Source organism: Ascaphus truei, chromosome 11 (assembly GCF_040206685.1).
Source record: "Ascaphus truei isolate aAscTru1 chromosome 11, aAscTru1.hap1, whole genome shotgun sequence".
In the NCBI taxonomy this organism is placed as follows: Eukaryota; Metazoa; Chordata; class Amphibia; order Anura; family Ascaphidae; genus Ascaphus; species Ascaphus truei.
Window position 1 is genome coordinate 50,896,827 of NC_134493.1, and position 24,155 is coordinate 50,920,981.

The 24,155-nt window shown below is 44.4% G+C and overlaps 1 protein-coding gene across 4 annotated transcripts in view; it reads left to right on the plus strand.

Moving 5' to 3' along the window:
• The window catches only part of SEPTIN12 (septin 12), a 103,831-nt gene that overhangs the window by 67,421 nt on the left and 12,255 nt on the right, over positions 1–24,155 (plus strand). For 2 of the 4 annotated variants that reach the window (XM_075566182.1, XM_075566183.1), the window contains 5 exons: positions 13,911–14,123; positions 17,686–17,811; positions 19,265–19,346; positions 23,118–23,255; positions 23,644–23,761. In XM_075566182.1, coding sequence (XP_075422297.1) covers positions 13,911–14,123; positions 17,686–17,811; positions 19,265–19,346; positions 23,118–23,255; positions 23,644–23,761 — 677 coding nt within the window. Of the gene's footprint in view, positions 1–118; positions 494–10,148; positions 10,447–13,910; positions 14,124–17,685; positions 17,812–19,264; positions 19,347–23,117; positions 23,256–23,643; positions 23,762–24,155 lie in introns of those variants that run through there. The other 2 variants (XM_075566186.1, XM_075566185.1) reach the window with 2 other exon arrangements.

The following is a 24,155-nucleotide window of genomic DNA, read 5'->3' on the forward strand; positions in this document are numbered from 1 at the left end:
CCTGGCAAGGGGAGGGGGAGCAGTCCATCCTGGTAAAAAGCAGGGGGGTTACCAAGGCAACTGCCTGAAGCTAAGAGACCCACAAGGGATCGCAACATTGTTACAACAGCTAGACTGAGGTGTGCTGGCAGCCTGAAGCCAGAGAAATAACACAATCCTGTTCCAGGACAGCGCGTGCTCGGCACACACCCCTGTTTTAGCTATTTGCACTTTTATATTTATATTAACTGTGAATTCCTTGTGTGTGTGTGTGTCTATGAGAATGTCTCTGTGTGCGTGTCTCTATGTGTCTGTGTGTCTGTGTATGTGTGTCTGTCTCTCTGTGTGTGTGTGTGTGTCACCCTATGCTGCTGCTGTGGAGTACTCTGCGCTTGTGCGCCGAGCGCAGTAGTCCTCTGCGCATGCGTGCCAAGCTGCCAGCACTAACGTCACTGCCGGCCTCTTCTGCCAGCAGTGACATCACTTCCGGGAGCGCACTTCCGTCACCAACAAGGTAATTTACTCCAAGGGAAAGTTTCATATGGTAGATGCCAGCATAGCAGTTTCAGTTTAAAAAAAAAAAAAACTACAAGTATGGCCGCCTGGGTGACCAAATAATAAACGGTCACGTCACCTTCATGACTTTCTATTGTCTGCTGGAGGGAGGGTTACCCCGGCAAAGACAATAATCCCATTAGTCTGGATGTCTTTCACATGTCCCCCGAACCTGCTTCATTCGCCACACACAAGGATTCTGGGTAATGACATGCAAGTCAGAATACTTTGTCCGTTTTCCTGCCCACTGGAAGCATGGACTCCCTGTAGGAGTTACTGCAGCTTCTCACCATAGAGGCCATGTGGGGTTATTTATATTTGCACGTGTGAGATGCACGAAACGTGTTAAATACAGAACATCTGACACCGGTCATTATTAAAATCTACCTTCCTCTTTATAGTGACCCGTGTCAGATTAATATCAAGTGCATAAAACTACACCTACTGTACAGGATAACCCCCCAGAATCAAAGAGGTGAAAACGTCCCTGACATATTAACCCTTATTTAACCCTTAGTGCCCTTGGGCTGTAGCTACTACAGTGCAGGAGAAAATATCAACTCCATTCAAATGGGTGGGACTAAAATTTTCTCCAGCGCAGGAAAGCTGCCTCATAGCAGACTGAATATGGATGTTGATGCTATTCATTATAGTGAGAATATGCGTTACCATTGAATACGAGTTGTTGCATCATGAACCAGACAGCGGGTTCTTTGCGAGTTGGGAGTCAGTACCACTGATTTTTAGCGTCACTTTAATGAAGGCAAATTGACAAAAATCAACAAGTACCATCATTTGCTTACAAAAAAATAAATAAAACAATCTCTGAGATTTCAGTTCTTGTAAATGGACATTTCTGCATACACGGTGTTATTCCAACTTCTCACTATAAGGAAAAAGGACTTAAGTGGCAATTTCCCAGTGAAGTGGTTGTGTGTTAAATTCATACATAGCCCCCATCATTTTAACTTGACTAATGTCTCTTGGGTGCAAAACTAGCGTTAAAAAATGTCACCAGATTTATCATAAACAAGGAATCCCATAGAAAGCAACGGTTTTTTTTCTTTGATAAATCTAGATAGAATAAATATTAGTGCAGCCTCAGACAGGACCCCGCTTTCGTTAAAAATGAGGCTGTGTTTGCTCAAGCCTGTGGGAACAGAGACTGAAAAGTCTCTTAAACATAAAGGCGCGGTCACCTCCCCCAGTCCTAGGCTCAAACAGAAAACTATTGTGTGTATTTATTTGGGGGCAGGGAGTTTAACATGGCAGTCACCAGGGTTTCCTAAAAAAATACTGCGCTACTTTAGTCCCGATCTCTGCATCTTTGTAATAGCTGGTGTACCCTTCCCTTCGTTAGGTATACCTCGCTAATGAAAGCCGTACACATCCTATTAGCTGGCCAGCAATAGGCTTACACTCTTCTATTCTTTTACTGGGGGACTTCAACTGTCATACTGATGATCCCTCAGTCTCCTGGGCATCTCGCCTTCTCTATTTACCTCCTCCTTTTGCCTCCACCAATGGACCACTTTCAGCACCCACAAGGATGGTCACTATTTCGACCTGGTCTTTACTAAAAACTGTTCCCTTTCTGATTTCTCAATTTCGCCCTTTTTACTTTCTCACCATCATCTCCTATCATTCACCACCACTCATTCCCATCACCCCCACCCCCTCCTACCTGTTCTACTCTCTACTCTAGAGACCACCGCTCATTGACTTATCTGCTCTGGCATGTACCCTGAATGCTAACCTCTCATCTGCTCATTCTCCTTTCTCTGAACCTGACAATCTTGCCAACTCTAGCCTCTCTTGATCTATATGCCTCTTCTCGGCTCTGGCACACCCGTCCCTCTAACCCACAGCCTCTGCTAAATTCACAGGCACGCTTCCATCGCTCTTCCACTCGCTTCTCTGAACGCCTTTGGAGGAAATCTCACACTCTGGCTGACTTTTGGCGCTATAAATGTATCCCCTCTGTTCTCAACGGCCAAACAACACTACTTTTCCTCACTATTCAACACTCACGAATTCAATCCATACCGTCTTTTCTCTGTATTTGACTCCCTCCTCCTACCTCCTCCCACTTCCCATCCTTCCTTCACTTCCCCTCAAGCCTTTGCCAACCACTTTAAAGGCAAGGTTGATGCTCTCCACATGAAGATTCTTGCTGTCTCCCCACCCCCTCCTCTCTGCTTCTACCTAAACCTCCTTCCTCCACTTTTGACTCCTTTTCTCCTGCTACAGAGATGGACGTTTCTAAGCTGATTTTCTCTTCTCCCACATGCCCTCGAACCTATCCCCTCACACCTTATCAGAACTCTTGCTCCTGTCTTAGTCCCCACTCTCATCCATAACTTCAATTCCTCCCTGTCCTCTGGCATTTTACCCTCTTCCTTTAGGTCACACCTATTCTCAAAAACACTGTAGACCCTATGTGCCTTACCAACAACCGCCATGTGTCCCTTCTGCCTTTTGCTTTGATCACCCTCTTCTCCTTCATAAGGCTACATACTGTACGCCTTATAAATGACTTAACATGGCGTCAAGCTTATGCTAATGAGATATACAACGGCTGTTGTTTTTGCATATAATTAGCCTTGTGGATAGGTGTTAACCTCAGGGGGAACATAATGCCTGTTATGACTTAGCGGACCTTGTGGATATAAACCGTGTAAACAGGCTACAAAAAGTGGGCGGGTAGTGGCACTGCACCATTAAAACTTATAATGTGTCCGTAGAGCTGTCAACCTCACGAGCCAAAACCAGTACAATATGGGGAATCTGGGCCTGAAAAGTAGGGTTTTAATGGAAAAGTATTGATTTTTAATTTTTATTTTTCAAGTGAGACACTAAAGCAGGGATGGGCCACCTGTGTCACATGGGCCACCACGGCTTTTGTAATGGTCCACGTAACGAAGGAGCAAAAAAAGAAAAAAAATCGATGCAGGAACAATCCTAAATCCTTAAAATGAAAAGACACAACGGGAAACGTATGAATATGAACATACATGTTGAAAATGAAAACAATTTTAATAACTTCTTTAACTGTTGAAACAAAATAAATATATAAAAAAAAAATCTAATACTGTAAATAGAAATATAGGATAAGTGTGTGTGGTCTAAATATAGCAGAGGTTGAACTTGATGGACGTACGTCCTTTTTCAACATCATCTTCTATGTAACTATGTAAATCAATGGAAATAATTCAATTACAATGAAGTTATTCCCGGTATTTGTTTTGTGAGCAGACTTTTTTCGGCGATACACTTTATTCAAAATACGTACAGGTCCGTAGGGACAGACGCTCGTGCGGGCGCCAGTCTGCTTCTATTATCAACCTCGAAAATCAATCCGGATATTGAGAAACTGACTCGGAAATGCAAGTTCAGAAATCAGACTGAGACGTTTTACATTCAGATTCATCTTTTTTTTTTTTAATTCTTTTTGTTATTTGCATTGCAAGTTTTTTTTCTTCTCTTCTCCATAAAAAAAAAAAATGCTGGCAATATTTGAATGTTTTTATTATCCTTGTTTGCTTTTGGCGTTATTTCGTTTAGGTTTAGCTGTTATTTTAAACCTGATGTAGGGGGGCGGTAGAACAGCGCCCCCCACAAAATTTCTGCCCGTTTGTTGGCACGCCTGAAAAAGAGTTGGCCCACCCCTGCACGAAAATCAGTGACAGTTGACATGTTTCTGCTCTTCTCTATTCAATGACCTCTTAGCATAAAATGCATACAGTTCTACTTGTCATGTAAATACAGACGTACAGATACATATCTGCCTTTTCTCTCAAACCTACCCCTCGTTGTCCTCACTCCCTTTATTTATACTAGAGATGAGGGGTGATTATTCAGATTTGCTTCTCGAATATAAGAAATTTCACTAAGCCGTTAAATCTTGCTTTAAGTTTAAAAGACAGGTCATGCTAGGACTAAAGAGAACCAAGGGCAGGTTAATTGTAAGGGATTCACTCAATTTTTAAACTAATCAGATAAGCTGAAGTATTTTAAAGCTGCAGTTCAAGCAATATCCTACGTGTTTTTTTTTTTTTAAATAAATCATTTCTGTACTATGAGAAAATACTTGTAGCATTTAATTTTTTTTTTTAATGTATTCTAATGTAACAAGCATTTTTGTTTCTACTGTATAGCAACCATTTACAAAGTCACATCCCATTCCTCTTCTGGGACAGGCTCTGGCACACCCCTTTTTGAGCCCTGCACTCTCTCTAGCAGTGTACCAATTGAATCTAGTGGCTGCCTGGTCACATGATCTTCAACACAGAACTTTGCATCTTGGGTAATCTTCTGCAGTCCTAACATATGAACCCAGAGCCGAATCTTCAGCGATCGATTACAGGAGCACGGATCGATTGGCAAATAAGCTAATCACTTGTCAATGTGCAGATTGTATTGATGCACATATTGAATGGGGGGGCAGGGGGTAGAGGAACTGCAGCTTGAATTACATCTTTAAAAAGGTGTTAAAACTTTTAGGGCTCTATGTACTAATGCAGTTTGTAGGCAAAGGCGGGGAGCTCAGGAACCATTGGATATGGAAAAAATGGAAAAAAGAAAGTACATAGTGCAATATTGTAAAAAATGTGAAAGGTGACAGTGATGCCTAAAAAGTTAAAACTCACACTTTCACAAGGAAAAAACAGCAATAAACCCCTCCGGGGTCGCTCCTTTTCCTCACAGGATATTTTGATTACTGAATGATGTCAGTGACGTCACCCGTCGCCCCATACCACGTTGCAGTCTCTTTTAGTCCCAATGTTATGCAGGAAACACTGTAATTCTTTATATGGGGTTTATTTACAGGGATTAAATCATACTAACAGGCCCACCGTACCTTTAAGTCCAAACAAAACATAAAATAAACTCCTACTCCTCTTAGGAGACTAACTGTACATTCAGTTTCAAACCCTTTCTAACGACAGCTGGCCAACTATACTGGTTCCCACCTTTAAAACATGCCCTGGCATATGCAACAATGAACACAGTCTCTGCACACAATAAAGTGTTTTGCTTATCTTAGTCCATTGGAGCTGACGTCCCCGCTTCAGCACGGTCTCTCCTCTTTCCTGCTTTCCTCTGGGATTCAAACCCAGACAGTCCCAGCAGACTCCGCGATCACCATCCAGCGGGTCCAAGGAACTGTGCCAGCCTTACTTGCTTGGGAGCACTTCTCTGTCCCTCCTCTCTGGGACACAATCTCTCACTCTGTGACTCTCAGCATTGTCTCCCTGGCAGCATGGCAGCTTATCTGTAGTCACTTCCTGCTATTACAAACTCCATACATCTCCCCGTAAACTTACATATAAATATATAACCACATGAAGGTCTGGTCTTACAATGGCGGCAACTTTTATTCAAACCGATAATGTACCCCGGGTAAAGGCCGATGGTCCCCAAACCATGGCCGGCAAGACTGACCAAGCCGGACGCCCCACCGGCACAGCCGTTTAGGGAGACTGGGCACCAGGGAATCATGCACAAATAAGCCCTGCCCACTCGCCACCCCCTGTCACCACTTTGTATTTCTGCACCATAGAGCCCCATCTGACAAGGTTAAAGCGCATTTACCCCCCCAAAATCCGCGATGAAGACAACACATGGCTTGGAAGGCCCACCTCAAACATGCGAGACATCAAAGTCTTTCCTTCATTTTCTTCCTTTAGATCTATTTTTTATTTATTTGATTTTTTTGAGGGGGGAATCAAAATACAATACAACAATGTAACAATATAACCATACAACTGTCATGGCATCACACAGAACAAAGGGACGGGTGGGGGGAACGTCTTGGACTGCTTTCCCGGCCCTGCCCTCCTTTGAATCCACTTAGCCCCACCTCTCCTAAGGAAGGGGAGAGAAAGCAGGGCACGGTCCAGCCGCGCCACTGATGAGAAGGGGGGAGAGGGGAACCTTATCAAAGCAGTCTCCAGGCTGCTGTCTATTGTTTTGTTGGGCTACTGATGGACAACATGATTAGAACATTAATTACCAGATACATCTGGAATAAAACTATCCTGAAGAAAGTGGGCAAATTTTTTGATACCGTGGACCACCCTCTCCTCCTTCACATTCTCCATACTCATTTGTATTCGTAACAAGGCTCTATCCTGGATCTGCTCTTACCTCTCCCATCGTACTTTCAGTGTCTCTTCTACCAACACCTCCTCCTCTATCGATCTCTCTGTGGGGGTACCCCATGGCTCTGTCCTGGGACCTCTCCTCTTTTCTCTGTACACACTCTCTGTAGGTGACCTAATCGCATCTCTTGGGTTCAAATGTCACCTCTATGCTGATGACACATTTACTTTTCTACCCCTGACCTTACACCTGCTGTACAGACCAAAGTTTCTGAATGTAACTCTGTGATATCATCCTGGATGGCCCTCCGCAGACTTAAAATCAACATGTCAAAAATAGAGCTCCTCATATTTTATCCCAAACCTGGCCCTACTACCTCCTTCCACATTACTGTTGGAAGTTCTGTCATTCACCCAGTAGCCCAAGCACGCTGCCTAGGGGTCACACTCGACTCCTCTCTCACATTCGCCCCTCACATTCAAAACGTCTCTAAAACCTGTCGCTTTTTCCTCCGCAATATTACAAAGATACGCCCTTTCCTTTGTTGCTCGACTGCTAAACTGTAACTCTGACTCAGGCCCTCATTCTCTCCCGTCCCGATTACTTTAACCTCCTGATGTCCAGTCTTCCTGCTTCTCACCAGTCTCCCTTACAATCTATCCTAAACACTGCTGCCAGAATCACTATACTCTTTCCGAAAGTCTGTCTTAGTGTCTCCCCTGCTGAAATCCCTCTCCTGGCTTCCTATCAAATACCGCATCTCACACTCAATTCTCCTCCTCACTTTTAAAGCTTTACACTCTTCTGCCCCTCCTTACATCTCAGCCCTAATTTCTCGTTATGCACCATCCCGACTCTTGTGTTCCGCTCAAGGATGTCTTCTCTCTACTCCCTTTGTATCTAAACCCCTCTCCTGCCTTAAACCTTTCTCACTGACTGCCCCGCACCTCTGGAATGCCCTTCCCCTCAATACCCGACTAGCATCCTCTCTATCCACCCTTAAGTCCCACCTTAAAACGCACCTGCTTACCAAAGCATATGAGTAGCTCCATGGCTATTACTATACACCTGATACATAAACCTTGGCTCCTTGCACACGCACTTACCAGAACACCCTCCTACTGTCTCTGTACATTTTTCCTACCTACCAATTAGATTGTAAGCTCTTCGGAGCAGGGACTCCTCTTCCTAGATGTTCATTTTTATATCTGAAGCACTTATTCCCATTATGTGTTATTTGTATTATTTATTATTTATATGATTGGCACGTGTATTACTGCTGTGAAGCGCTATGTATATTAATGGCGCTATGTATATTACTGGCGCTATATAAATAAAGACATACATACATGGGAAAAGTGGGTAAATTAAGATTACAAAGAAAAGAATAGTGTACTGAGTTTGTATTTAAAACAGAAGAGATACACTCCGTTTCCAAATCAAAACTAGTGGTACCTCATGTTTGTATATATTTAAAAAAAAAAAAAACAGCAATACAGGCATACCCCACATTAACGTACACAATGGGACCGGAGCATGTATGTAAAGCGAAAATGTACTTAAAGTGAAGCACTACCTTTTTCTCACTTATTGATGCATGTACTGTACTGCAATCGTCATATACGTGCATAACTGATGTAAATAACGCATGTGTAACAGGCTCTATAGTCTCCCCGCTTGCGCACACCTTCAGTACAGGTAGGGAGCCGGTATTGCTGTTCAGGACGTGCTGACTGGCGCATGCGTGAGCTGCCCTTTGCCTATTGAGCAAGATGTACTTACTCGCGAGTGTACTTAAAGTGAGTGTACTTAAACCGGGGTATGCCTGTACTGTACTCAGTGTACAACAGTGTAAATAAAAACGTCGGGTTACTCTTGTATATAAAAAAGCAGTAGCATTCTGCATTTGGAAGAAGGGAAAAGCAGCGGCACTTCAGATTTATATACAAAAAGTATTGGTACACAGAGTATGTATATTAAAAAAAATGTACTGTATATATATATATATATATCACTTGTGAGCACATTCACATGTGTGAGACAGGTCTGCAATCCTGCTTTCACCATTATCTCCTAGCATACAGTGCTAACAGTGCAGCTGGGGATTCTGGGAAATGACATGCAAATGAGCACACCTTGATAAAAATTATTTTTTTTTAAACCTCCAAGGCCTTTGTGTACCATAGAAATGTTAAAGTTAAAAAAATTATTCAAAAGTACTGATACTCGCCCAATTATTTTAGAAAAGGTGTGAATTAGCTACATTTAACCTATTAAACATGTCACTGTCCTCGGTTCACTTTCCTTCTGTACTGCTCTCACATCTTGCATTACTCTGCTCTCTACCTCTGTCCTTTCACATTCTCCCTTTCTCCCTCCTGTTTAGATTGGATGCCAGAAGAAAGGCTTTATACTTGGCGTTTATACAAAGCCTACCCCAGGCCTCCAGACCCTTCTCACTCCTTTGTCTTGATGGGGAAGGGGTCTGCTGGTCTGCTCTGCTGAATACCCTCCAATCTGGGGTTGCCGGGAAGGAGACCTTCTGTGTGTTTGTACTCGGCCCTGTCCCAGCTGTTTCAGACACTAGAAAGGACGGTCAGTTGAATTACACCCTTTATGAACCGCTTCAGCTTCAGAACGCCTTGGGTAATAGAACCACTGTTGGCAGTGGTGTGTCTTAAAAGGTTTAAGAAACTTCAACGATGTTACTCTCCAAGCATCAAAATCAATGAAATTTAGGGATTCCTAATGGGAAATTGCTGATTTGTGGGTCATTGCCTCACCACTGAAGTCTGTGAGACTCTGCTACTTAAAGTAAGTGACACAGACATAAAATTAGTGACTCCTGCAGAAAACCAGAGGGAGCTGCTGCATTTGGTAGATTAAAATACTTTTTTTGTTGTTTTAAGTGTTTGAAAAGCTTTATTTTTATTCCATTTACAACAGAACTTTAAAAAGGGGTCTGGGGCACAATTTAAAAAATATATATATTTTTTTTACCCCATCTCAATAATAATCTGATTGCATTTTTGCCTGGCACCTTAAGGCACCCACTAAGAATTGGGATCGAATACGGCGCAGAGAAAATAAAGCCCCCACGAAAGACCAGCTTAGCATTTCTAGAAATATATACGGGATAAACTGATAATTTAAAGTGAATTAATGCCGTTGATATGTTTAATGGTTGAAGGTGAATTTCCACTGAGGACCAAAGGGAACGTTTGTTGTATCTTTAATGCAAGTGAATAACACAAATAATAATGATTTTTATCAGTTAGTCTCCACTAAAGTCTATGAGACACTGACGTTAAAAATCAGAAAATCAGAAAATCAGACTCCCAGAAAATCAGTAAGAGTTAGCATGTCTGCGTAGGGGGATTTAATCTTTCCAGTGACATTGATGAGTTATTCATTTATTTGTCTGCTAATTGGGACTCTACCTTTTATAGATCTGTGGATGGAGGTGGGTCTGCAGTGCATTAGTAACCCCCTCAGCTCTGAAAGGGTTACTATTTCCAATTCGAGTCACGTGTGCCTATAACGTAGGGTCTTTCTTTGTTGTCTGATCCCAGTGGGGGGGCTTCAATAGAGAAAGGATGAGATGAGTGCAGCTTTCCAGCTGTAAGGGTAGAGAGACTTTGTGACCCATCCACATCGCAAAGACCTGGATATATTTCCCATCCGCTGGACCTCTCATTGCTGCGAGAATGCAGAGAAAGGTGGCGGGGTCTTCATGCAGTTAAAAGGAGAGGAGGGTCCATCTCGCCCATACTGCACTCCCCCCCTCTTGGCAGGATCAGGAAGGAGGTATGTGTTTGACAAAGCACGTTGGGGAATGAATGGGTGATACCCTGGACTGAATGAGTTTGGGGAAAATGTGTATATTCAAAGCTTACTATATCCGTTGTCCTTCAGCTTTATCCTTAAACCGTCTTAACAACGAGTTGGAAGGCTCTTCCGGGACTGAAGGGTTAATGGACGCAGGTGTACCTTCAGTACAATTTAATCAAAATATAGCATGACAGCCATGACCGTACGGCCAATGGACAATATGGTGCGTCTACCAGTTTGAAATATACTCAAATAACCGTACATGTCGTATGCTTGCACACACACACTGTTCTGTGTGGTTTTGAACAAGCAGTAATACTGTCGCGGGATTTCAAGACTTTGTAAATCTCTTTGGTCTATTTTTCAGAAAGGTCTCTTCAGTGTGTATGCTATAAAAACAGAGAAATGTTGACTTTTTTTTTTTTTAAATACCCTTAAAAGGAAAATGTGTACAGAAAATAAAGTACAAAAGCTCTTTGGCTATTGAGCTCTCTAATATACAACTCAACCCCGTTATAACGCGATCCGTTACAACACGAATCCGCTTATAACGCGATACAAGCGTTGCTCCCAATTTTATTATCTATTTATACTTTGCAACCCGATTATTGGTATCTTAAATACTTTATTGTACAATGCATACAATTCTACATTATTTCTAACGCGATCCGCTTATAGTGCGATGTGATTCTTTGGACCCTAAGCCCAGCGTTATAAGGGGGTTGAGCTGTACATATATATAGTTACATAGTAGATGAGGTTGACAAAAGACATATGTCCATCAAGTTCAACCTATGTTAAATTTAGACGACAGATACGTACATTATCCTCTATTTGTATTTACAGTATATTGATCCAGAGGAAGGCAAACAAAAAAAACGAAGTGAAACATTATCCAATGATATCTCATAAGGGGGAAAATAAATTCCTTCCTGACTCCAATAATGACAATCAGATTTCTTCCTACATCAACATCCTTCCCATGTTTACTTATTAGGTATATCCCTGTATACCTTTCCTTTCTAAATAGATGCGCAGCCTTTTTTATTTGAAATATACATAATACTTTTCCGGAGCTATATATTAGGTGTTGCAAACAGCTGCTTTTGCCGATACTTTGAATCTAAGACCCTATTTCTATAAAGAGTGGGCACGGAGAGCCTGATATTGAAGTCGATGGGGGTTTCCGTGCGGTAGTGCAGGATCGGCGCTATCGAACGTTATAAAATAAGGGCCTATGAGCCATTTTCCTGTGGCATCAGTTAGGCCATTGCTTTTTAACCTGGAGTCTGGAGACCGCTAGAAGGAGTGCACAGCCAGACTATGGGGTTGGCAAAAGGTGGTTGGGGGGGTCTGGCTGTATAAACCCTTGTTGAATACACACCGACATCGCAGTCAGAGGTAATCGAACCCCTCCCATGCCTCCACTAACTGTTTACAAACTAACTTTATTTCTTTTTTAAATACTTGTACCTATAGGTGTAAGACTTATGCAAACATGGCATCAATCACCCAGATGTACAGTAACCCCATGATCATGTCGCTGGCATGAGTGCACTTTGGTCCTTGAAGGGATTTACCAACTCTTGTGCCTGACCGATTTGAGCAGTGGTTTTGAGAGTAGTTAAAGGCACAATCCCATGCTGTGAAGCGAAGTCCCAGTATTAGAGAAGATTTCAGCTCCATTCAAATTGATGGAACCAAAGTCTTCTCCAGCAAAGGGAAGCATCTTCACAGCATACTGAATGTGGCCATATGGACCTTTCATTTAATTGCAATAATGGCATGGCAAGAGATACCTGGGAAATATGCAAATTCAACATATACCGCATATGTATAGCTTTATTTAAAGCAAACATTAGGGAATGGGGGTCCCTGCCACCCCACTGGGCTTAAAATCTGCCGAAATATGTAGACATTTTTTCAAATGACTTGCTTGCCTGTTCTGTCTCTGTCTGTCTCTATTTCTCTCGTACATGTAGCGTGAGCCTTGTTCCCTTAAATGACAGAAGCCTGATATCAGACATGATATTACTGCTTTTTTGTAGCAAATCAATAAATATACATGTTATTGGGCCAGTCGCATGTAGCAGGTAAAAAACAATAAATGAAACAACTTACACCAGATCCACAAAGGCCCGTTATTGACCCAACAAGGCGTTAACCTCAATTATAGGCTAACGTACAGTATCTTCAAAGCTTACTAAGCAGGGCTAAGTGCTGTTTTCGTCTGGAAAGGGTCTCCCCCTGTCCTTCTCTCCCCACTTAACGCGAGTCATGTTACGCCGATGCTAATAACATTCACACCACCGTTGTGTTTGCATATAATTAGGGTGACCAGATGTCCCGGTTTAACCGGGATAGTCCCGTTTTTTTGCCCCTGTATTCCTAAATATCTGTAAATGTTCTGGTTTTCTCGCAGCTTACCGGCTGGCGCATGCGCGTTCTGAGCTTGCCGGCTGGCGTATGCGCGTTCTGAGCTTGCCGGCTGGCACATGCACAATTGGAGCTTGCTGGCTGGCGCATGCGCGATCGGAGCTTGCCGGCTGGCGCATGCGTGATCGGAGCTTGCTGGCTGGCGCATGCGCGATCTGAGATTGCCGGCTGGCGCATGCGCAATCGGAGCTTGGCGGCTGGCGCAAGCGATCGGAGCTGGCGCAAGCCCCATCAAACGCCCGCCTCACATGCTCTGTCTGCGCTCACCGACCGGCAAGCTCCGGTCGCACATGTGCGGCCTAAGAGCTCCGATCGCGCATACGCGGCCGGCAAACTCGGTTTGCGCATGTGCTGTCAGCGCTCGCCTTTCATGCATTCGCGACGTGTGTCCCGGTTTTTCTTGGGAAGAATATGGTCACCCTACATGTAACTAACTATCTTTGTGGATATGCGTTAACTAAATGAAGGCTAATTGATTATTTTGATAACGCCTCGTTATATTAGCACAGAGCTAATAGGCCTCATCAAAAGACATTAGATAAAGAATATATATATATATATATATATATATGAAAGAAAAAATATATAAATATACCTTCAATTGTGATATGAAGTAGTTTAGTGCTAGGCCAATGCCTGTGTCACGTTGGTTCAAATTCCAGTGTAACACCTTGTAACACTGGACAAGTTACTTTGTCTCCCTGCGTCTCTGGGCATCTCGTGTCTGAAAAGCCTCTATATAGCATTGTGTGCACTATATAAGGAAAAATAAATCATTCCCACCCTGAAAGCACATAAGATATCTAGCAACCCTATACAAAGCAATATGCCACTTGTGAGCCTAAGCGGGAGCTGCTCCTTTAACCCTTTCACTGCTGCTCTGCAGTACATCGCAGGCCCAACTCCCCCATCACCGGAGGACATGACGACCAGCGGTCCCGCTTCTGCTTTTGCTGACCAGTTTAATTCCTCTCCTGCTCACTATATCTTCCTCTTTCTTCCAGGATCGGGTCGCAGCTTCGAAGCAGGCAGCAGCACGATGGAGGAGCCGAGCTCAGCCCGGACAGGCGGGGACGTAGCCGAGCCCGAGCGGGAGGTTCAAGGGTCCGAGGACCCGGGTCGGGAGCCCTCCGGCTACGTGGGCATCGACTCGGTGCTGGACCAGATGAGGCGCAAGGCCATGAAAAGCGGCTTCGAGTTTAACATCATGGTGGTGGGTACGTATCACTGGGATGAAGGCAGCTTCATACAAACCCCGGGATCGAGGTGTGATGGTATCAGTCGGCACGGAGTACCACTACTTTATTATTTACACACCCAGACTACCATGACTTCTTCTTTCCAGGCCTAGAGTAACACTACTTTATTATTTACACACCCAGACTACCATGACTTCTTCTTTCCAGGCCTAGAGTAACACTACTTTTTACAATCACACGGCCACTACTTCTTTTTTGGAAGACGGTCCCTTTATGACGTACGCCGCTGGTAAAAGGGTTGGCCGTACATATATAGAAGACAAAAAGAGCAATTCCCGCACTCCTACCAAATTGGGCTAAAATATACCAGTGACCTGTTTACATTTAGCACCTAAGTCTGTGGGACACAGGAGTCATGTGGTTGCATCGTTTGATCGAAACACGATTCAAGCCGCCGACCTCGTCAGGGTAACCTCCGTTTAGCAGGCACCTACACTGAGTATATGCAGTTTTTATGGCCTAAACTTTGTAAAATATGTGAAAGTGCCCCTGGCAACAAAAGGGTTAAAAAGTCAGGCGTCGGGATGTCCCAAACCGCTGTTGTTATGGAAATAGTCGCCTACCAAAAGCAGCGTAGTGTAGGGCTAGGACCATGGTGGGTCGGTGCGCGCGCGCACGACCGTGCGAGGGGCTTCACGCTTGGCTCTAGCTGGAGCGATGTGTGGCCTGTAGTCGGACGCGACAAGGGGGGCGTTACGTCACGGAGCTGGTTCGCCCTCATTGGGTGACGCGCTCACGTGACCCGGCCGCACAATTTATTTGTTTGCCTCGCCCATCGCGAGCACCGGCGCCTCCGGTCACGCACGCGCTCTAAAAAAAACAGCCTCGTAGAGGCACGTCAATTTGATCGCGCGCGGTCACGACCACCGTGGGCGCGACCTAAGATATTCAATGGCTGCTCTCGGTAAGTGAAAGTGCGCAGCTGGAATTAAGGATGTGGTCAGGATAAAAGAATGCAACATTAAAGCGATTTCTAAAAGGGACAATATTTTGTATTAATTAAGCAGCTTTAACCCTTTTGCTGCCAGGAGTTCCCGTTAGTCACTAGGGTGGCATTTTCTTTAACTAGACCCCCAGGCTGGAGGAGCTGCACATTGTGTGGGTGGGATGGAGTGGGAGGAAGGAAATGCTAATTATAAAAAGCTAAGCTACTTTCTGAGCAACTTCCCATAAATAACCTGTACTAAGACATATACGTACAGTATACATGATGTGAGGGTGGGTTTTGGGGTTCTGGAGCTATGCAGCTGTTGTTACTTGGAGGTGTGGCCCCTCCCCAGGGTTTAAAGCTCGCCCCGCCCCACTTTCCAATTAGCAGTTGTTATCATGTCCCTGTGTATCACAGACCCAGTGTGGTCTTTCTCCCTCCAGCAGAAAGGAGAGGTGCATGAGAATTGTGCCAGGTAGTGTTAGGACCTGCAGATTGGTCATGCCGTGACGTGGCTGCAGGCTTATAACGCTTTGGCCAAAGGGTTTAACTAAATGACCCCAAGGCCTGGGACATAGTGGTGTGATCAAGGCTGAGCCGTGCTGAGCCGCGCTCACACTCGGCACTGAGCCCCTGCAGCCGCAATGAGAGCGGCTTTAGCAGGGGCTCGCGCACGCTTGGGGAGATTTCAAATTTGGCTCTCGCCGGAGCGCAGGGCCGGTCACGTGAGCGGTTCGCTCAGTGAGGGCGAACCAGCTCCGTGACGTCACTAGCCCGCCCCCAGACCCGCCCCCGACACGCCCACAGACGGCGCGCTGTGTAAGGCCAGGGAAAGCACCGCTTTCCCTGAGCCTCAGCGCGCCTCCGCACTGATTAAATCACTATGTCCCAGGCCTTACTCATAAGCAGATCAGCACTGAGGTATTGCACTATATGTTGTGTCACTTTGGATGTTGCGCTGGGCCTTTCTGTTTTTGTTTCTATGCTAAGACATGGACCCTTTTGTGGTTGTTTCTCGGTGTAAATCACACTGTGTGTAGAGCACAAACAGTGACAGTGCCAGCTTCTCCATACACACACTCTTTATATACAGAAGAGGTCAGTGACTGTGTCCACGTCCCCACACCGCCCTCTCCGTGTCAGTAAGTGCAGGCCGTCGGGAGAGTTACGTCTTTGCTGATTTAACAGTATAACAGAGAAAATATATTGTGTTTACAATTCTTCCTTCTTAATTTCCTTTTTTCTTTCTCCCCTTGTCTGTTTCTCCCTTACTTGCTTATTTTTTCCTTCCCTCCTTACTTTCTCTTCTCTCTTGTCCTCTCACTTTCTCTTTCTCGCTCACCTTCTTTATCTGTCTATTATTTTCTCTCTAAATTTCTCTCAATTCATGGCCTATTTTCTCTCTCTATCTCCCATTGTTCTCTCGCTATCTCTGCCCATTCTTCTCTCGCTATCTCTGCCCATTCTTCTCTCTCTCTCTCACCATTCTTTTCTCTCTCTCTCTCTCTTCCCATTCTTTTCTCTCTCTCTCTCCATTCTTTGCTCTCTCTCCGTTCTTCTCTCTCGCTCCCCATTCTTCTCTCACGCTCCCCATTCTTCTCTCTCGCTCCCCATTCTTCTCTCTCGCTCCCCATTCTCCTCTCTCGCTCCCCATTCTTCTCTCTCGCTCCCCATGCTTCTCTCTCGCTCCCCATGCTTCTCTCTCGCTCCCCATTCTTCTCTCTCGCTCCCCATTCTTCTCTCTCGCTCCCCATTCTTCTCTCTCGCTCCCCATTCTTCTCTCTCGCTCCCCATTCTCCTCTCTCGCTCCCCATTCTTCTCTCTCGCTCCCCATGCTTTTCTCTCGCTCCCCATGCTTATCTCTCGCTCCCCATGCTTCTCTCTCGCTCCCCATTCTTCTCTCTCGCTCCCCATGCTTCTCTCTCGCTCCCCATTCTTCTCTCTCGCTCCCCATGCTTCTCTCTCGCTCCCCATGCTTCTCTCTCGCTCCCCATGCTTCTCTCTCGCTCCCCATGCTTCTCTCTCGCTCCCCATTCTTCTCTCTCGCTCCCCATTCTTCTCTCTCGCTCCCCATGCTTCTCTCTCGCTCCCCATTCTTCTCTCTCGCTCCCCATGCTTCTCTCTCGCTCCCCATGCTTTTCTCCTGCTCCCCACTCTTCTCTCTCGCTCCCCATGCTTCTCTCTCGCTCCCCATGCTTCTCTCTCGCTCCCCATTCTTCTCTCTCGCTCCCCATGCTTCTCTCTCGCTCCCCATGCTTCTCTCTCGCTCCCCATGCTTCTCTCTCGCTCCCCATTCTTCTCTCTCGCTCCCCACTCTTCTCTCTCGCTCCCCACTCTTCTCTCTCGCTCCCCACTCTTCTCTCTCGCTCCCCATTCTTTTCTCCTGCTCCCCATTCTTCTCTCTCGCTCCCCACTCTTCTCTCTCGCTCCCCATGCTTCTCTCTCGCTCCCCATGCTTCTCTCTCGCTCCCCACTCTTCTCTCTCGCTCCCCATGCTTCTCTCTCGCTCCCCATGCTTCTCTCTCGCTCCCCACTCTTCTCTCTCGCTCCCCACTCTTCTCTCTCGCTCCCCATGCTTCTCTCTCACTGCAGGTCAGAGCGGTTTGGGAAAATCGACTCTGGTGAACACTCTCTTCAAATCGAAAGTGATCCATAAATCTCCGGGTTCAGGTTCTGAGTATATCCCTAAAACAGTGGAACTCAAAGCAGTCAGTCACGGTGAGTCCGTGTCATTAGTTCATACTAGCCCATTGAATACTAGCTGTACCTTTCTCCTGGACACATTTGGTTGAAGCTGGGAACCTTAAGCTAATTACACAATGCTGGGTGCACTCAAACAGAAAGTAGATACCAAAAAGAAAATATACTTATCAATAGTCCAGGTGCTTACAGATAGACAGAGAACACCAGCCAGTCCCAATAAGTATACAATAATAGAAAGTCCGCAGCACACTCAATAGAAAAAGGTAATTTAATCTCGAGATCATCAGGCAGTCAAACAAATAAATAATGGAAGCAGGCACTGTAGGACATTAGAAAAAATGAATAAAGGTTATTCCAAAAGTATCAACGATTCGACTCTCAATAGGAGCCTTTCTCAAGACACACCCAGACAAGACACTGTTTTCAGTGGAGTGCCAATATATTCCTGTGTGTGTATGTATATATATATATATATATATATATATATATATACATACGCACGCACGCGCATATATATATACACACAAAGCTCAGCCCTGTTATAGCGCGATCCGTTACAACGCAAATCCGTTTATAACGCGATGTGAGCGTTGCTCACAATAATATGCAATATCATGATGCAGATCTCCTACAATGCCATTTTCTAGCCTCTCCTGTGCCCTGCTGGGGTGGCCAGGGCTTGTCATGTCCCAGGTGGCAGGGAGCTGGCAGCCTGTGCCCCCACCTCCTCCTTGGCTCCGGCGTCAAATGAGGTCAAATGTCCCTCCCACTCACACACACTCCCTCTCCCCCCCCCACCCACACACAGACACACAGAGACAGAGACACACAGACACACACAGAGAGATACTGTCTCTTTAGGGGAGCTGGCTCTGATTTTCCTCTCTCTCCCTGTCACCCGGAAGCTGAAGGCAGAAGCAGGGAGAGGAGAGAGCTGCCTGGTCAGCCCTGCGTGGAGGTGCCGCTGGGTCTGGGACAGCTGAGAGAGTTATTCCAGCTCTCCCCCTCTGGCGGCCGCGGAACCCCTGAGGGGTGCAATTTTCCCAAAATAACATTTTGAAACGCAATCCGCATATAACGCGATGAGATTCTTTGGACCCCAAGCACCGCGCCATAACGGGGTTTAACTGTGTGTATGTATATATATATATATATATATATAAATATATATATATATATATTATACAAAAGCTGATGCTAGGTGCACACAAACAGATACTCATAAAAAAGTAATATATACTTATCAGAGATCCAGGTTTTAGCAGATAGACAGGGAACACCAACTGGTCTGCAAGATATACAAAAGGATAGAATCCGCAGCACACGCAAATAGAAAAATTATTTAATCTTCAGAAATACATCAGGCGGTCACAGGAACTCCAAAGCGACGCACGTTTCTGACCACAAGGACAGAGCTTGAGAAAAGAATTAAAGGTTTGTTACTGACCCTTATCTCTCTCTGCTGCAGTGATCGAAGAGAGAGGCGTGGAAATGAGGCTCACTGTCATCGATACACCAGGATTTGGAGATCAGATTAATAACCAGAACTGGTAAATTCTTCCCCCCCCCCACTCCCCAGTGCAAATATTACAACTTTCCCCATCACTCATACAGTGAATATCATCATCGCGTAAGAACATATTTCTCTGCACTCAATAAAAAGCTAATGCAACACTAAAATAAAGTGAGCGTGGGAGATATCTCGGGGGAGATATCTCGTGGTAACATCACTCACATTGAAGCGGATACACCCTGTTCATCATCAGTTTTTTGGGAACTTGGGTGAGTATCTGCCTGTTCAATGTGCTGTGAAGCTGTCTTTTGAATGGAGATCAATGCCCATATGTACTAAGTGCTGCTATTCTTCAATAAGCCGTAAGGTGTCTTCGGGCGCCAGACGGTTTCTTATGCAATTGAGCTGATTGATGACCGAACCAAGGTTCCAGATGATGAAGTAACGAGACGTTGGACCACATCATTTCAATGTCATTTTATTTATTCCTGACCAAACTGAAAAAGTCACAATATACTACAATAAAAACTGTGAAGGTTTTATCACACAGATACCCAGTAAGCTCATACTGTATAAACCCCAAAAAAGGTTTTATAAACCTGCTTTAAACAGCTGTGTCTTATATTTGTATTAGGCTATCTCAGAAGTGACTTCCCATATAAAAATGATGTTAGAGTGTCCACAACGGTCCATAAAAGAGCAGACGTCCTCGGGTGACTGGATTTGGATTGTGGGATGGGAGTTGAAAAGTCCATCTGTTGCACTATATAACACTGTATAACATACAATTTGTAATACTATTTTAAATGATTCGATTATTCGTTAAATTCAAACTTGACTACACCAGAAATTTTTTTCCACTTATGTTTCATTGATCACAAAAAATGTAGGGGAGGAGGTACAGAAAGGAAAACTGGGGTGTTGAGGAAAGGGATGACAAGGATTGTGGGGAACTGTGACATCCATCTTATTTAGTACGTCGTCGTTTGTCGCAGTTAAAATTACTTGCATATATATTGTCAAATTATCATAACATCTATTATCGCTTGTGGTTGTGGGTATAGGTTACCTGAGTTGCAGTAAATGTATACATTGTATCACGTAATAATGCTGTAAATTTTGCCATAATTTTCCACATTTTATTTTATGTTGAGAGGAGTTCTGGGGCCGACTGTTCCCAGTTGGCTGCTATTCTAAATCACGTGGCCAAAAATAAGTGTGATGAGTTTAGCTTTGGATTTGGATGTCGCTGGGATAGGTCTGTTTAATAATGCTGTCCATGGATCCGGTGTAAGGTGCAGTCTCTGTTGATAATACTGTAGATTTCAGTCCAAAGATCTTTTATTTCCCTAAATTCCTATCAGGTATGCAGGATAGATCCTGTCTCTCTGCATCATCTGAAGCACAGCTGGGAGGACGTTGGGTATATTTGAATTAGTCTTTTTGGTGTATAATACCAACAAAAGAGTAATTTATAGCGGTGTTCCTTAATTAATGTGCTCAGAGATACCTTCCTTATAGATTCCCCAATCCTCTCTTTCCAGGACTTCTCCCAGCTTCTCCTTCCATTGTCTCATATATATTCATTTGTTGTACTGGCCTGTTGGGGCAACCAAACCGGGGAAAGCACTATCTACTGCACCCAGTCAATAATGAGTTGTATGTGATTGAGATAAAAATTAACTTTTTATATTAATAATATAAAATAAATGCCACAATGGAACTACATATGTTCAATAATTATAGTAACACATCTATCAAAAATCTTTAACCGTATAGGTGAGGTTAAAATGTGTAATACATAGAGGAACTATGCTGTTGACAAGAAGGCTTGATACAATAAGGATATCAGACCTTCTGAACCGTATATGAGTCTGTATTGCATATGTGCCCAAAACTAGTTAGAGGAGCTTGGTTTGTCTCTGAAACAGGAGGAAACTAAACGCCTCATCTGAAGGTATCTATATGTTTCTCTATTTGGTGCATTGTACTTAATTTTTATTTCTTCAAATGTTCGGATTTTGTTAAAAAAAAAAAAAAACAGTAGGTCCCCTATCCTTATTTCTTCTTTTTCCCACCAAGAAAAATCATGTGCTCTCATACCTTGTTCGAAGGCCGGATTCACAAACAAAGGAGACATGTTTTTCTCCCTAATTGTTTGTTTATATTTAAACTTGGGTGTCTCCCAAAATCTGGCAGAGTGATTAAGTACTGGGTGCGTCTTAACAATGAATGGTCTGTCTTCAGCGCTGATGCACAACAGGGACGTTTTGAGATGTTATTTCTTCGGCCTCTATCTCTGCCCATCTTGTTTTCTTCTCTGGTACATGCCATAGTTAAAATTGACCTATTCTGGCTGCTCTCTAATATGCTAGCCAGTTCTGGAGTGCTAGTCCCCCCTCACTGGTTGGTCTATAGCAAGTGTTTTTTTCCATTCTTGGCTGTTTGTTGTCCCAGATCTTTTTTTGTAGGTTCTCCGGTTCCTTTTGATTTATTGGAATGGTCAGGGATCTAAACAGATACAGTATTCTAGGGAGTACATTCATTTTAACCGAGTATATCCTTCCCAAACATGATATTGGATATTTGGCGCATTTAATTAGCGTGTCTCGCAGGTGTCTCAGTAATGCTGGGTAATTAGATTCATACATTATTTCTATTAGTTGCATTAGTCATTACTGACTTGCTTAGATTAATTCCCAGTATGGTAGTACCTATTTTTGCCAGGTGAGGTCGAAATTAATGGAAATTAGTTGTGGTATATTGATGCTTAGGGACTCAGATTTGCAGCTATTGACCTTACATCGGGATACTGCACCGAATTTGTCTAATAGAGGGACGGGATTAGGCAGTGGTTTAGTTAGGGTTTGAAGGATCTTGTCGGCAAAAAGGCTTATTTTATATTCTGTGCAACCTAATATAGATGTGTTTATTCTTCTTGTATTGGCCACCAGATTCTTTATTTTTAATATTATTTAGTAAAGGAGATCCTGAGGCAGAGAAGGGGGTTCATCTGGAAAAGAAATCTTCGGACGTTTTTAGATCCCTTTCCCAAAATCTATTCGGAAGCTGTGGAGAAATATTTTTTGAACAGTTTTCTGTCGCTAATCTGGGAATTAGGGCCCTTTTTTGTCCCCGTTTTTGCGCTATCCTTGCCCCTACAGCAGTGATTCCCAACCAGGGTTCTGTGGAACCCTGGGGCTCCTTGAAGCAGTCTCAGGGGTTCCTCCTACGGACCACAGACCCCCCCCCCCCATTCCCCCTGGTGGTGGGGTTTTTTATTATGTATTTTGTAGGGTGGATTGAGTGAGAGTGGGGTAATTGACGGAAGGTAGGGGCGAGTAAGAGAAGGGAGAGGGGTGGGAGGGAGTGAGTGAGAAAAAGAGGGAGTAAGAGTGAGATGCAAGGGATAAATACATGCAAGGGGGGAGAGTTAGTGAGATGGATGGGAGAGAAATACATGGATAGATTGTGGGAAATAGAGGTGGCTCGTGAGGTGTGACATTTTGTGACTGACCCCTGTCGAACCTATTATGTGTCAGCCAGATAGGGTTCCCCGAGATTTTTCAAAATACTTCAAGGGTTCCTCCAAACAAGAAAGGTTGGAAATCTCTGCCCTACAGTAACAATGGGGTCACCATTTTTTTTAGAACTGCAATAGGTGGTAGTGTACTTAACTCCTAGATATCTTTCTGCTGTCTTTGACTGGAGCAGAGCATACTGTATTGGATGTGTTGTGCATGATTACATTATAAACCAATTGGACAACCTCTCTCTATCCTTTCCCCCCAACTCTGTCGTGTTAAAGCTGGGACCCGATCATTAAGTACATTCATGAGCAGTATGAGAAGTATCTGAGAGAGGAGATCCTGGTCAATCGCAAGCGTCGGATCCCGGATTCCCGTATTCACAGCTGCATCTACTTCATTGCCCCCACGGGGCACTGGTGAGCAGCATCCAGGCGCTTTTCATCCACCGGTGGCTTCACTGTACACATCTACACTGATAATGTAGTGACGGCCCAACACATGTAGTATGTAGCAATAACATGGTCCAACACGTATAGTTATAACATGGTGAAAGCCCAACCCATATACAATGATAGCATGGGGACATCTTAATACACCTACAGTGATCACTGATAACATGACACCTCAACACACACTTAGTGATAACATGGTGACAACTTAACACACCTACAGGGTTAATGAGGCTGTGTGCTTTCACATCTACTCTGGGGCTCAACCCCTTCCTTTATGGCACAACCCAACGCCATGTGTCTGTGAGGTTCTAGATGCATGTAGATCATCAGCTTTTACTCCCCACTATCTCAGGCTGCGACCTCTGGATCTGGAGTTCATGAAACGCCTGGGCCGTATCGTTAACGTGGTGCCCGTTATCGCTAAATCCGACACGCTCACCCTGGAAGAGAGGGAGGAGTTCAAACAGAGGGTAATTACAGCGGTGACATTGGCCTTTAAAAAGCAGTTGAGTTTTTACTGAGTGCAGGAGAACACAATCATCAAGGCCGCAGATCTGGGGGCATTACTCTAGCAATGATAATCTGTTGACCCCCAGTTCAAGACACAATAGGGTAAATATTCTGAAAGCAATGGGGGGGGGGGTTCCTAGATAGATCTGGTGCCATTTATCGCAGTTTTGGACACCCCCATGTGACCTAAATGTTGCCCACTCGGAGATGTTTGTTGGATGGGCAAAGAGTAGCACCGTTCAGTCTGTGAGTGATGACTAATTGCGAACTATGGGGTCTATTTACTAAGGGCTTCAAACCCAGGGCAGAACCAGTGTAAGAAACAGCACTAGCTGTATCAGAGAAGGAACCCTA